The sequence below is a fragment of the Trichosurus vulpecula genome, chromosome 1 (assembly GCF_011100635.1).
Source record: "Trichosurus vulpecula isolate mTriVul1 chromosome 1, mTriVul1.pri, whole genome shotgun sequence".
NCBI classification, from domain to species: Eukaryota; Metazoa; Chordata; class Mammalia; order Diprotodontia; family Phalangeridae; genus Trichosurus; species Trichosurus vulpecula.
In genome coordinates this window covers 347,615,928-347,628,589 of record NC_050573.1, presented here as the reverse complement: position 1 = coordinate 347,628,589, position 12,662 = coordinate 347,615,928, and the positions used below count along the sequence as shown (strand labels likewise).

General features: G+C 35.2%; 1 protein-coding gene across 1 annotated transcript in view; it reads left to right on the top strand.

The window, feature by feature from the left end:
- LOC118838251 (adenylate cyclase type 2) overlaps positions 1-12,662 on the top strand; it is a 161,620-nt gene that overhangs the window by 97,888 nt on the left and 51,070 nt on the right. The window contains exons 15-16 of the mRNA XM_036745494.1: positions 643-812; positions 10,716-10,800. Of these exons, the coding sequence (XP_036601389.1) occupies positions 643-812; positions 10,716-10,800 (255 nt within the window). The remainder of the gene's footprint in view (positions 1-642; positions 813-10,715; positions 10,801-12,662) is intronic.

Below are 12,662 nucleotides of genomic sequence, written 5' to 3'. Positions count from 1 at the left end.
CAGAAAAGGCCTAGGTTCAAGTCCTTCCTTTGATACATACTGTCTGTGTGACTCTAGGCAAGTTGCTTTATCTCCCAGTGTCCCAGATGACACTCTAAGATTAGAAGAAACCAAAGAGTTGCCAATCACTAGACACAGAGGGATTTCCCTATACCATTGAAAGCACTGTCTCCTACCCAAAGCAAACAAACAAAACCACTGACAGTTTAACCGGTTTTCAAGCTGCATTTGGCGTCAGAATAAATTTTCTGGGTACAATAATGGTTTTTATGGTTTCTAACCTGGAATATTTTCCATTTCAATTACATAGGAACAATCCTGAAGCAGATCAAAGTTCTTAAAGGAGTCCTTGAAATGTCAACATTTCCACAATCTTTAGGGCAGGCATCATTGCACCACCAGAAGACCCACCATTCGGATTAGACCAGATCTAAACAAGTCTCTAGAGACTGAGGGATGAAATGTTATTGACTGAGATACCTGTTTTGTGTTAATCTTGGATGAGAGTTTTAGCTACATGAGGTCTGGAAGTTGACAGGATAATGTTGGTGTGGGATTGAGTTTGTTCTTCTGATTTCTCAGATCAGATTCTAAATAAGTTTCTTGTTTCTCCCCCCACCCCCCACCCCTGCCATGTTCCAGTACTTCATTTACAGCTGCATTCTGGGCTTGATATCCTGTTCTGTTTTCCTACGGATAAACTATGAATTAAAAATGATGATCATGCTGATTGCCCTTGTGGGTTACAACATCATCCTCTTACAGACTCATAGCCCTATACTTGATGACTACAGTAACTTTCTTGTTAAAAGGTGGGTTGTCTTCTGTTTACAAAAAATCTTTTTCAGTGGTGAATGGTAAAAAAAAGTGGAGTAGTGAGTAAATGCAAAATGCGAAGACGATTGTTACTATTCCATTGTTACAAGTTGTAATTATGGGAATTGAGGACATCCTTGAAAATCATTTATGATAGTGTTTACACAGTAATTATAGCAGTGAAACTGAAAGGAAATTGTTGGAAGGGAAAGTTTACATAGATGTTTGTTACCATATGCCTCGAAACACATCTGTATAATTATCATGCATCTTATTAATTTGAGTTATGATTTAGCATTAGGCAGCATGCTTTGAAGAGATTTCCTACAGTATCCTAAGGTTGAAAAAATAGAATATAAAATTTCCTTCTATACTAGAGGGTTTTTTTGGGGGGGGTGGGGATTGGACTTCATTAATTCTTACTGGTCTTAATATTATTCCTGAAAGTTTCTTCAGAAAATTATCTGTTTTCACTTACAGCTTCATATACTCATTTTTCTTATTAATATATTTTATTCTTGTTGGAAGAATTTTCCTCATTTGGAAGTACATTTGTGCACCACAATTTGTTTAATCAATTCCCCATTGAATGGGCCTCTATTTTATTTTCAGTTCTTTGCTACCATTGAATATGCAACTATAAATATTTTGGCACATCTGGGGTCCTTTTGTCAATGATCTCTTTGAGTGTATATGCCTAGCAGTAGAATCCCTGGCTCAAAGGGTATGGATATATCAGCTGCTGTATTTTTCTAATTGTGAGTTGTTTTACAGAATGGTTTTACCAGTTTGCAATCCACCAATGTCAGTCAGTCAATAAACATTTATTAAGTGCCTACTATGTACCAGGCACTGAGCTGGAGATACAAATAAAAATAAAGACAACACACAAAACAAAGCTGAAAAGTGAGATAAGGAGAGGAAGGGAAGAGATACCTGACACCAGAAGCATGTTGTAGAGCTCCAAAGATGTCCAAAAGCAGTATAACTGGTGGGAAATATGGGGAAAATTGTGTTAAGTCCATGCTTAAAATAAAAGGCCCTGGGGCCCATGGCCATGCTCTCCAGGCATAGGGTCCAATTAGAGGGGCAAAGAGTACTGATGAGATATGAGTACCAGGCAGATTCAATCTTGTCAGATAATGAGATTTCCCAGTGACAATTTTCCTAGGGGAGGAAGGCATGACAAAGTTTCAAATAAGTTCAAAAGTAGTGTATCTGGTGGGAAATGACAGTATATCCATCTCTCTCAAGTTAAGTTTCTATAACCCCTCCAATACTGACTATTCCTTTTTTTGTCAGCTTTGCCAATTTACTGTGTGTGAGATGAAGCCTAAGAATTATTGATGCTTTAGTACTAGGTAACAACCTAGAAGAGATGTTTGAATTTCTCTTATTTTTAGTGATTTGGAATATTCTTTCATATCATAATTAATTCTACAGGGTTTTGTTCTTCCTGTTGTACTCTGCTTCTCTACTTCTGTTTTTGTTTTTGTTTTTTTGTTTGTTTTTTTTTTAACTAAAATTATTTGTCTCCTATTACTGAACAGGAAAATTGCATTTATGTTAGTTTTTAACGTGGTCTTTAGAAGATGGTGAACATGTCCTACCAGGCTCTAATAAGCATCCTCTGGAATGAAAAGCAGTATACTATGATAGTTAGAATACTAGTTTTAAGTCAGGAAGGCAGGAGTTCAAGTCTCTGTCTTTGATCTTTACTGGCTGTTTAACCCTGGTAAGTCTTTGAATCTCAAGCAACTTTAATACTTACATTTTCATTTTAGACAGGTTGAAGGCATCAGTAAGTTCAAACAGTTCAGTTTCTCTTCTGAGAAGGATCAGAATCATTGCCTTCAGTATTAGTTATTTTCTTAACAATTAATTATTTAGATATCAATTCAACCCAATAAGTATTACTAAATATCTACTTTGTGCCAAGCACTGGTGATACCAATAGGAAAAAGAGAGAGCCACTGCCCTCAAAAAGCTTACGATAAAATCAGGGAAGGCAAAGCATAAAAGAAAACTGAAAAGTATGGGAGTAGGACACCAAGGGCCATGCTATTCTGTGAAGTGGGAGCCAAGTAGAGTCGAGAATGGAGAACGGAGTTTTGGAGTTATCCAAAAAGGTTGTGAATTTTCTATAGAGCAAGATTTTAGAAGGAGTTTAGCGCTCTATCCCCCAGTCTTCCAATCGGAGGGGAAAGACGACAAAGCGCGACTTGAGAAAGTATAGCATATCCAAACCTGGGTCAGATTTTCTTCACAAATAAGAGCAAGTTTGGGGAATCTAAACTAAGGAGAATATATTCTCCCAGCTAATTTTCATGATACTAAAGGAAATATCCTCAAACTCCTCTGGTCCATCCCACCTCATTTTACATATGAAGAAACTGGGACCCAAAACAAGTTAAGTAAGCTAGTAACCAAAAGAGCTGGTTTTCTACTTCATCAAATTCAACCAAAAGTCAAGCAATTCTTTAAAACTATGTAAAAGATGAAAATCACCATTATTCCATTATAAATTTTGCCTTGGTATAGTTCTTTGGTTTTACTATTTGATATGCTGTATAGAGATATCCATTTCTCTAAATTGTGAATAGAGGTGAAATGTTCTTCCACCAAAATTCTCAGTAGGATTTTTTTTTCTCTTATGCACTGGAAGCAAATTTAGTACAAATGTGAGCTGAATTAAATTTTCTTTCTCCTATTCTATTTTCAGTTCAAGGCATTGAGGAGTTGAATGCATTCTTTAATGTTAGATTGAGTGGCAGGATAAAAGGAAACACCCTAAGTTATTTTAAGATAATAATAGCTAATATTTATATAATGTCTATTATGTGCCAGGCACTGAGCTAAGTACTTTACAATTATTGTCTCATTTGATAAATAAACATCTTTTTCAATTTTCTTTCCAATGTTTCCACATTTTCCAATGTTCTCAAGATGGTAAGCTTAAACAAATGACTGAACATTGATTCTTTCATTTATATTTTCATTCTTAGTTTTTCAGAAGAGTGAGACTATTCTGTCTTCCATTCTATAAAATTCAGTTATCAATAATAACATTACATGTTGTACATATACAGGTGTAATATATTATATTTATATAATATTTTACAGTTTAACAAGTGCTTTTCTTATACTAACATTATAAGATTAGTAATGAAAATATTTTGCCCCCATTTTACAGATGAGGATATAAGGCACAGAGAAATTAAGTGATTTGTCCAAGGCCATTGGTTAACAGAGAGTACAGTGAGGACCTGAGCCCACATTATCTGAATTAGAGGAATTGGAACCCAGTTCTTGTGATTCCAAGTCCAAGCCAAATTATACTACAGTATGCTACTTCTAGTTGGTGACAGTGAATTCTTTAACTATTTGTAATTAAATTTATTTTTGTGATTTGTAAGCAAACATTAGGGCAAGAAATAAAAATTTCTCATATATTTTAAACATATTAGAAAAAACCAAGATGTTTGTTTCTCTGTTATAGAAAGAAATCTAGTATTAAATTCCTAAATAAAGCATTGTAATCTATCATTACTCATGTTCACATGAAATCTATAATGTGTTCTAAATTTCCATTTATTAGATTTAAAGATCATGAATATGGTATAAATCTGAAGCAAAATAAGAAAATTAGATTGAGAAAATTCTGACAGGGAGAAAATGACTTCCAGAGAGTGGGTTGAGTACTTTGGGAAACACATAATCTCTCTAAATAGCATCACCAGGAACACTAGAGTAGATATTTACTAAATAATAATACCTGGAATTTTACAGAACTCCAAATTTTCTTCTCACGGCTTTAACATTTATCATTTTGTTTCTGTCCTCAAACCATCTCAGTGAGCTGTACTGAACCAGTATTATTTATAGATTTGGAATGAGGCCAGAGACTGAGGCACAGAGGGGCCAAATGATTTGTCCCATTCTACAAAATAAGTTAATGGTAGATACAAAAGAGAAATCCATTTCTCTTGCTTCCTCCTACCTTTGTTCCTTTTTCTCTTTAAAATAAAAGCTTCTCAACTTAGGGTATATGAACTTTTTTTTTCCAAATAGTATAACTATTCCAAAATAATTTCCTTCGGAATCCTATGTATTTTATTGTATGCATTGAAAAACGTTTTTCTGAGAAAGGGTCCATAGGTTTCACCAGACTGCCAAAGGGGTCCAAAAAAGGGTAAGAACCCCCTCTTCATAGATTCTCTATTTTTGTTTTTGAATAAATGAGTGTTAGATTTTATCAAATGCTTTTTTTATTAATATAATGTTGTTTGGTATTTATGTTTATAGTGGAGTATTGATCAGGGTCCTTAATCAACTCTCCACTATTTATTTTTATTATGATTATGTTTGTTGTCTTTCAAGTATTGAACCAGCCTTGCATCCATCCATCCATCCATCTATCTATCTATCTGTCTATCTATCTATCTATATCTCCAACTTGGTCATAATGAATATGTTTTGATACAATGCTGCAGTCTCTTTGCTAATATTTTATTTAAAAAAAATTCATCAATACTCATTAGTTATCTGGCTAAATATAAAAGAGTTTAACACCTAAGTATTTTATTTTGGGGGGTTTTGTGAGTTATTTTTATGTTTTGCTTAATCTAAAATAAATCAAACTTCACTAATGTTGTTAGCTTTTGATAGAGATTTTGACAGTAGAAGTTTGTAGCTAGCACCTGAACTCGACAAGTTTCAAATGATCGACATTTCATGTATTGTAGAATGAAGCTATGGTTCTTGCAATAATTTCATTTTTAGGAAATTGATTCTTATTTTACCTATATAAAAGAAAAAAAGAAATATCAGAGCATGCTTGAAGTCCCATGAACTGCTCCCTTTTATTCTCTCTGGGCTCTGAGACCTAGGGAAAGGATCATTCTTGCCCCACCTGAGCAGCTTATTTTTAGGCATTTTAGGCATTAGGTATTTCAAGCATTCCTTCTATTTTCTCACTTCCACTTTGTACTAAAACTCTTGAAACTAAGGGTCAAGCTCATTCCATTTCAGTATTTTTCACTTTCTTAGCGAAATTACAAAGTGTAGTTATGGTGAGTCTGCTGGAGGCATGTGTACCACTCAAAATCCCAAGGAGAAATATTCTTCAAGATATGGAGGTGGGAAGGATTTCGAAGATCATAGGATCGTAGGCCAAATAAATTTTGATGTTGAAAGGGTCGAAGAAATCTTCTAGTTCAATCCTTGCACTTTACAACTGAGGAGAACAAAGTAAAATTACTCGCCTCAAACTACATAAGTATGTGTTAGATCTTGAATACTCAAACCCAGGTCTTCTAACTCTAAATCCAATGCTCTTAGAGTTCATTCGAGGCTGTTTAGCTGATACTTTTTTTTTAGTTAGAAATCTTATCTCTTCCACTAAATTAAAACACATTAGGGCTATGCTTAGTTATCCCTAAGCATAACAACAATAATAGCTAACATTTATGTAGCATTTTGTGTCACAGGCACTGTGCTAAGCACTTTACAATTATTATCTCACTCGATTCCCCTAACAACTCTGGGAAATTATGTTGTTCGTCCTTCATTCTCCAGGAGGACCATGACCCTCTGGGAAATAAGTGCTAATATTATCACTAATTTACAGATGAGGAACCCAGGGCAAACAGAGATTAAGTGACTTGCCCATGTCACACAGCTACTAAATGACTGAGGCTAGATTTGAACTCAGGTCTTCCTGGCTCCAGGCCCAGTGATATATCCAGTGTGTCACTATATTCCCTGATGGTTGGGAAAGGCAACTTTCAAATACAAAAATTAGAATAGATCCTTAAAATAGATTTTAAAAAATAGGAGTTTCTCATGTAATAGCTCAAGCAACATAGTACTCTAGGAGGCAACAGTTGACAAAGCCTCATGCTGTTTTTTAGAAAAGGTAGAGTGATGGTGGTGAGGTGATCGCATAATTAATTGGATTAAGAATTTGAAAACTTGGGTTCAAGGAATAGCATTAATAATTCAAAGTCAACTTTGAAGGAAGTCTCCAGTAAAGTATTTGGCCCAGCATTTTATCAGTAACTTAGATAAAGGTATAGATGATGGCATGCTTGTCAGATATTCAGAAAACACAAAGTTGGCAGGGAACACTAGCACAATGTATGGCAGTCAGAATTTGAAAAGAACCTGATAGATACACCGAGTAAGGTAAAATTTAAGAAGGATAAATTTAACATATTATATTTGGATTCAAAAGATCAAGTTCATAAGTTGCAATTGAAGGAAGCGTGATAGCTGTTCAATCTGAAAATGATCTAGGGGCTTTTAGTGGACTACAAGCTTAATATGAATCAACAGTATGTTATGTCAGCCCACAAAAAAACTACTACAATACAATATTTGGCTGCCAAGAGAGGCATAATATATAGGGGTAAGGAGGCAATAGAACTATTGGTTTCTGCTCTGGTCAGAACATCTGGAGTATTATGTCCAGTTTTAAATATCACATTTTAGGAGAGACATTGATAAGCTGTAGAATGTCCTGAGGACTGTAACCAGTATGATAAAGGATCTCAAGTTCATACCATATGAGGATTTTTTTAAGGAACTAGGGATGTATATTCTGGCAAAGGGAAGACTTAAAAGAAATATGATAGTTTTCTTCAAATATTTGAAGGGCTCTTACATGGGAGAGGGAATAAACTTGTTCTGTTTGACAACAACATAATAGGGGCATAATAAGAAGAAATGGAATGAAGTTGCACAGACAGCTTGTAAGGTTAAAGTAAAAAACACACTCTAGCTCCATAATTATGAGCAATTCACTTAACCTTTTAGAAACTTAGTCTCTTCATGTGCAAAATGGGGATGATAATATTTGTACTACCCTACAGAGTTATTGTAAGAAAAATGATTTGCAAACCTTAAAGGTCTCTATGAATGCAAGTTATTCTTGGATTATCTATAATTCCTTTGAACTCTATGATCTAACTACCTTAGTCAAAACTTAAATATATCCCTTCCCTGCTGGGACGCTATAAATACATTATTTAAGTAAATATTATTTGGCAAATAGTTCATATTTAGTAATAATAACTTCTATGTATATAGCACTACAGTCATTTGCAGATAGTTGTGATACTTTCAAAATGGCTTGGATTCCTCAGATCCCAGATAAAAAACAATTAAGATGATAACATCTTTATGCTTATAAAGCCCATATAAGCTCTAAAGTCCTTATTTCAATGCCTATTTTCACTGATAAGTCTCAGCTCCCAGAGCAAAGCTACATTCCCATCCCCACCACCCCACCCAGTGACTCTGAGTTCTAGATGTACCCCCTGAGGATTCAGGAATAATTCTCTAGTGCCATCAGCTCAAGCCCCCACCAGTTTACTTCTCCAACTCCCCAAGATTATCAGTTTAAGACAATTTAGTCAAGTCAGCCTTAATTAGTTTCCAGAAAGAGTTATTTGCTAAGATGATACTGTAAGACTAGTCAGTACAAAACATCCCTCCTAAAGTCTGTCATACATTGTCCTACAAGTACATATACAGTCTAGAGGAAAATGGGTTCAGGCTTAAGGATACATGTGGCAAAGGGGTTAACTTACAATTTCTGGTTGCTGCCAGGAGACGAAGAAGTTCACCTCAAGAATAGTGAATCTGTCTTGTCTGTCCTTGGCTCCTAATACAGATTCTATTACCAGTCTTTGCTATACTGGGGCACAACAATACTGATGGGAAGATATGAAATCCAAAATTTTCCATGATTGTATTAACTCACAAGTTCTCATTCCAGCTAAATTTGGGGGTGCCAAATCAAGGCCAAAGTCAAATCTTCTTCTTCCCCCCCTTTTCTTGTTAGCTCTTACTCAGAGGTTTTCCTGGAAAGATTCACCTTTCTTTCCTGCTCACCACTTGCTGGAACTCCCCAATTAAAGCTAACTCAGTACTTTTATACAGAACCTAGAGGATGTGAAGAAATCATCCAGCCAATTGAAACAGACTTCTTTGGTGTCATTTTTTTAATCCAATGACTTTCATCAAAGACTTTTCACACAATCTAAAGCCTGTGAATGAGAATGATTGATTGCATATTTTAATCACTTACTTTAAGTAGGTTAGGATAACTTCACTACTATCAATCTACTCTTATTTTTAATACTCAAAAGAGAAAATTATGAACTCCATGAAGGTTGATGATACTGTTATTTTTCAAAGACAGTCCAAAAATTCTGGTTTCACATTTGTCAACTACTAAATATAGCACTTCAAAGTTGTGAGAATTCAGTTTACTAAGAGAGGAAGTATTAAATAAGCATCCGCCACAACCTTGGGCACTCATGATATTAAAAACATGGAAACCCAGGGACAAATCTTCCCAACCTAGCAAAGAAGATCCCAGAGTACACTATAAAATGCTAAGACCAAGGACATACCATTTCTTCTCTCCTCCTCAATTCTTTTTGTATTCTCTACCCTATCTTTTTTTCCCCTTCCTTTCACCCCATTTCCTATAGTTTTCAATTCATCTAACTCTCTAATTTTTACCATTTTTGTCACTTCTATTAGCTTATCTTGCTTTTAATATAATTATTGAAAAATAAGCAAATATATATAGCTTTAAAAAGAATGATATATTTTAAATTTTGTATTTCCTCAAAGAGACTTTTTTTCTTTCTTTTTTTTTTTGGAGACCAGGTTTCCCCATCTCTCCCAAGCTGGAAATGCAACACTCTATCACTAGCCCAGTTCTGATACTGATGGGTACAGAAGCTTTAGCTTGCTCTGCTTTTCTTACCTGGGCTAGTTTCCCCACCCTTAGGCAATCTGCTGATCCTGCATGCCCAGAGACTCATTATATTGGTGCCTGGTTTAGTACAGACACTCATTCAACTTATCCTTACTCTAGCTAAGAACTACTAAGCTCAAGCAATCCACTAGCCTCAGCCACTCTAGTATCAGGAATTACATGTATGTGGAATGACTAAGTCATTTTGGATATTATAAATATCCAAATTAACTACAAAGGACATATGAAAGAAGACTCTATCTGTATCCAAAGAAAGAATTGATAACTAGAAGTACGTATAAAATGATTACTTGCACACATATACATACACACATGCATATATATATATATACATATATATGTATATATATTTGTATCTAATGGTAGCCATCTCTAGGGTGAGGGGGAGAGGAGGAAGGGGAAAAAAAGCAACAAAAAAAGAAATTTACATGATAACTTTATTATATATTTAAAAGGAATAGCAAGTTGTACACGGTTGATTTCAGTTTCATGTGCAATCATCTGTTTTATTATATGATGTTATGGAAATGGCTTTTTATTCCACAAATTAAAAATAAAATAAATAAAAATTTGAAAAAAAAAACCAAACATGTGCCACCATGCCCTGCTCAAAGAATCTTTTAGCTAATAGGCTAAAAAAAAGGCTTGGGCCTTTAAAAAAAACCTGTGTATTTCAATAGATAGAGCATTAAAGCAAATTCATTGTAATATAATGAATGAAATCAATTTGAGAGACCACAGATGTATGATACTTGTTTGTGTGCATATCTGATTGCCCCTAACAGACTGTATGCTCCATAAAACAAGAAGAATATCTCATATATCTTTGCTCTTGTCCCTAGTCCCCCAACTTCCAGCACTTACTATGTCAATACATATGTTATTTGCTGAATTAAATAATAGAAATTTAAACATTCTTCTCACAACAGATTAGCTGTTTTCTTTTGCATAGATTAACTGGAATACAAGTCTTACTGCAGTATTTCTCCCAGAGTAGGAACAAATCATACATGTTATTCTTAATTTGAATGTTAAAATAGCTATAAATACACACATAAGTGTGCACAAATAATTTATCTATCTGTATTTTGTTTTTGTTGTATAGACCAGGCATTTGGAAAGACCTAAAGACCATGGGTTCTGTGTCTCTCTTTATATTCTTCGTCACGTTACTGGTTCTGGGGAGACAGGTAAGAAGTCCATTATTTCTACTAATGAGGATTTTTGTATGTACCTATGTCTTTATTTTCATGCAACCACAACTGGGAACTACATGTGTCAAAGAGAGAGGATGCAGCCCATAATGACAAGGTCCGGAAATACAACCTGAAGGGTAAATGCTCTCAACTCTTCAACAAGAACAGGCAAATGCTTTGAACACAAGAAGTCAACCTATGTTCTTTTAGTTCCATTTAAGCCTTAAAATAGCATCTTCTGAAGCTTTTTTTTTTAAGTCTATAATGTTAAAGAAAATATGAGACTATTTCAAAAAAAAAGTGTCCTTTGGAACATAGGACTTTTCCTCTTATTTAGAAATACATATTTTGAGGCATATTTGTCACTGTCTTTCTTGTTATTTTTAATGTGGATGCTTGCAAGCGGGATTGTTTAGCCTAAGGGAAAGAAGACTTAGAAAGGGGCATGATCACAGTCTTTAGTATTTGAATGGTTGTCATGTAGAAGAGGGATTAGACTTAGTCTCAGAGAGCAAAACGAGAAGCAATGGATAAAGATGAAAAGAAACAAGTTTCCACTTGATGCAAAGAAAACCTTGCTAATGATTTAAGTCAGTACAATGTGGAATGGGGCACTCCAGGGGGCTGCAGGTTCCCTCTCACCAGAAGTTTTTGTTGTTGTTGTTTTGAGACAATCAAGGTTAAGTGACTTGCTTCAGTGTCACACAGCTGATAAGTATCTGAGGCCAAATTTGAACTCAGGTCTTTCTGGCTCCGGGCTGGTGCTCTATCCACTGTGTCACCTAGCTGCCCCTCATTAGGGGTTTTCAGGGAGAGTTCATTACTGAGGAGATTCTGTCAGGCAGAAATTAGACCACTTGGACTCTTGAGTCCCTTAAAATGATGAAATTCTGTGATTCCCTCCAAAAGTTCCCCGGTCCAACACCTTATTGTGTTGTGGAAATGTCCCTGAGTTGTGAAAGGTTATTCTGGTGAGGTGCCATCTCTGGCAGGTCCTACCAAGGCAGGAGCTTCCAAGTAGAGGCTTAGTGCCTCTGCTATGGACTACTGTCCATGTCTTACTAAATGAGAAGAGGTTCATTACCATGGTGTTGGCTCTCAGGTGATGAAGGCTGCCCATAACAACTCATGGAGCCAGCAGCTCACCCCTATGGAAATTGACTGACCACCCACAAGGACCGAAAGCCATAGGTCCTTGATATATTAAGGTAATAAGCATTCCATAAAGCTCAAATAACTGGTCTGTGCATTTGAGAAGTTAATAAAAATAATTATGATATGTAATATAGTTAGGTACTTGTCTATAGCTGGTGTAATGTTCATTCACATGGTCCCTAAGGAATAAGTTAAGATAATAAGTTATCTAAAAGGATTAACACATTCAAAAAAAATTCCTGACACCTATTTAAAGAACTTCTGGTAGAATCTCCTGGCAGAATCTAACCCAGGGCCTTTTATTTTTTATAGTTTTGTTTGCTTTTTTAAGTAGCAAGGGACAGTAGAAAGCCCTGAATTCAGAGTTAGAAAAGCTTAATTCAGTCCTGGCCCTGATATTTATTTTCTGAGTGACCTCAATCAAGTCTTAACCAGTCTTTGCCTCAATTTCCTCATACATAAAATAGTTATAAGAATACTTCACTAACTACCTCATAGGCTTATTGTGAACAAAGTGCTTTGTAAATGTTCAAGCTCTATGGAAAAGTCATTGTTATTATAATCATTATCTCCTAGATACCAGATGTTCCAATATACTTAATGCATTCAATAAATAATGTCAGTTTATTTGAACATAATTGTTTCTAAAAGTTTGTGGTAGTATTCTTGCCTCTACTTCCTTCTCAAATCCAAATATGTTG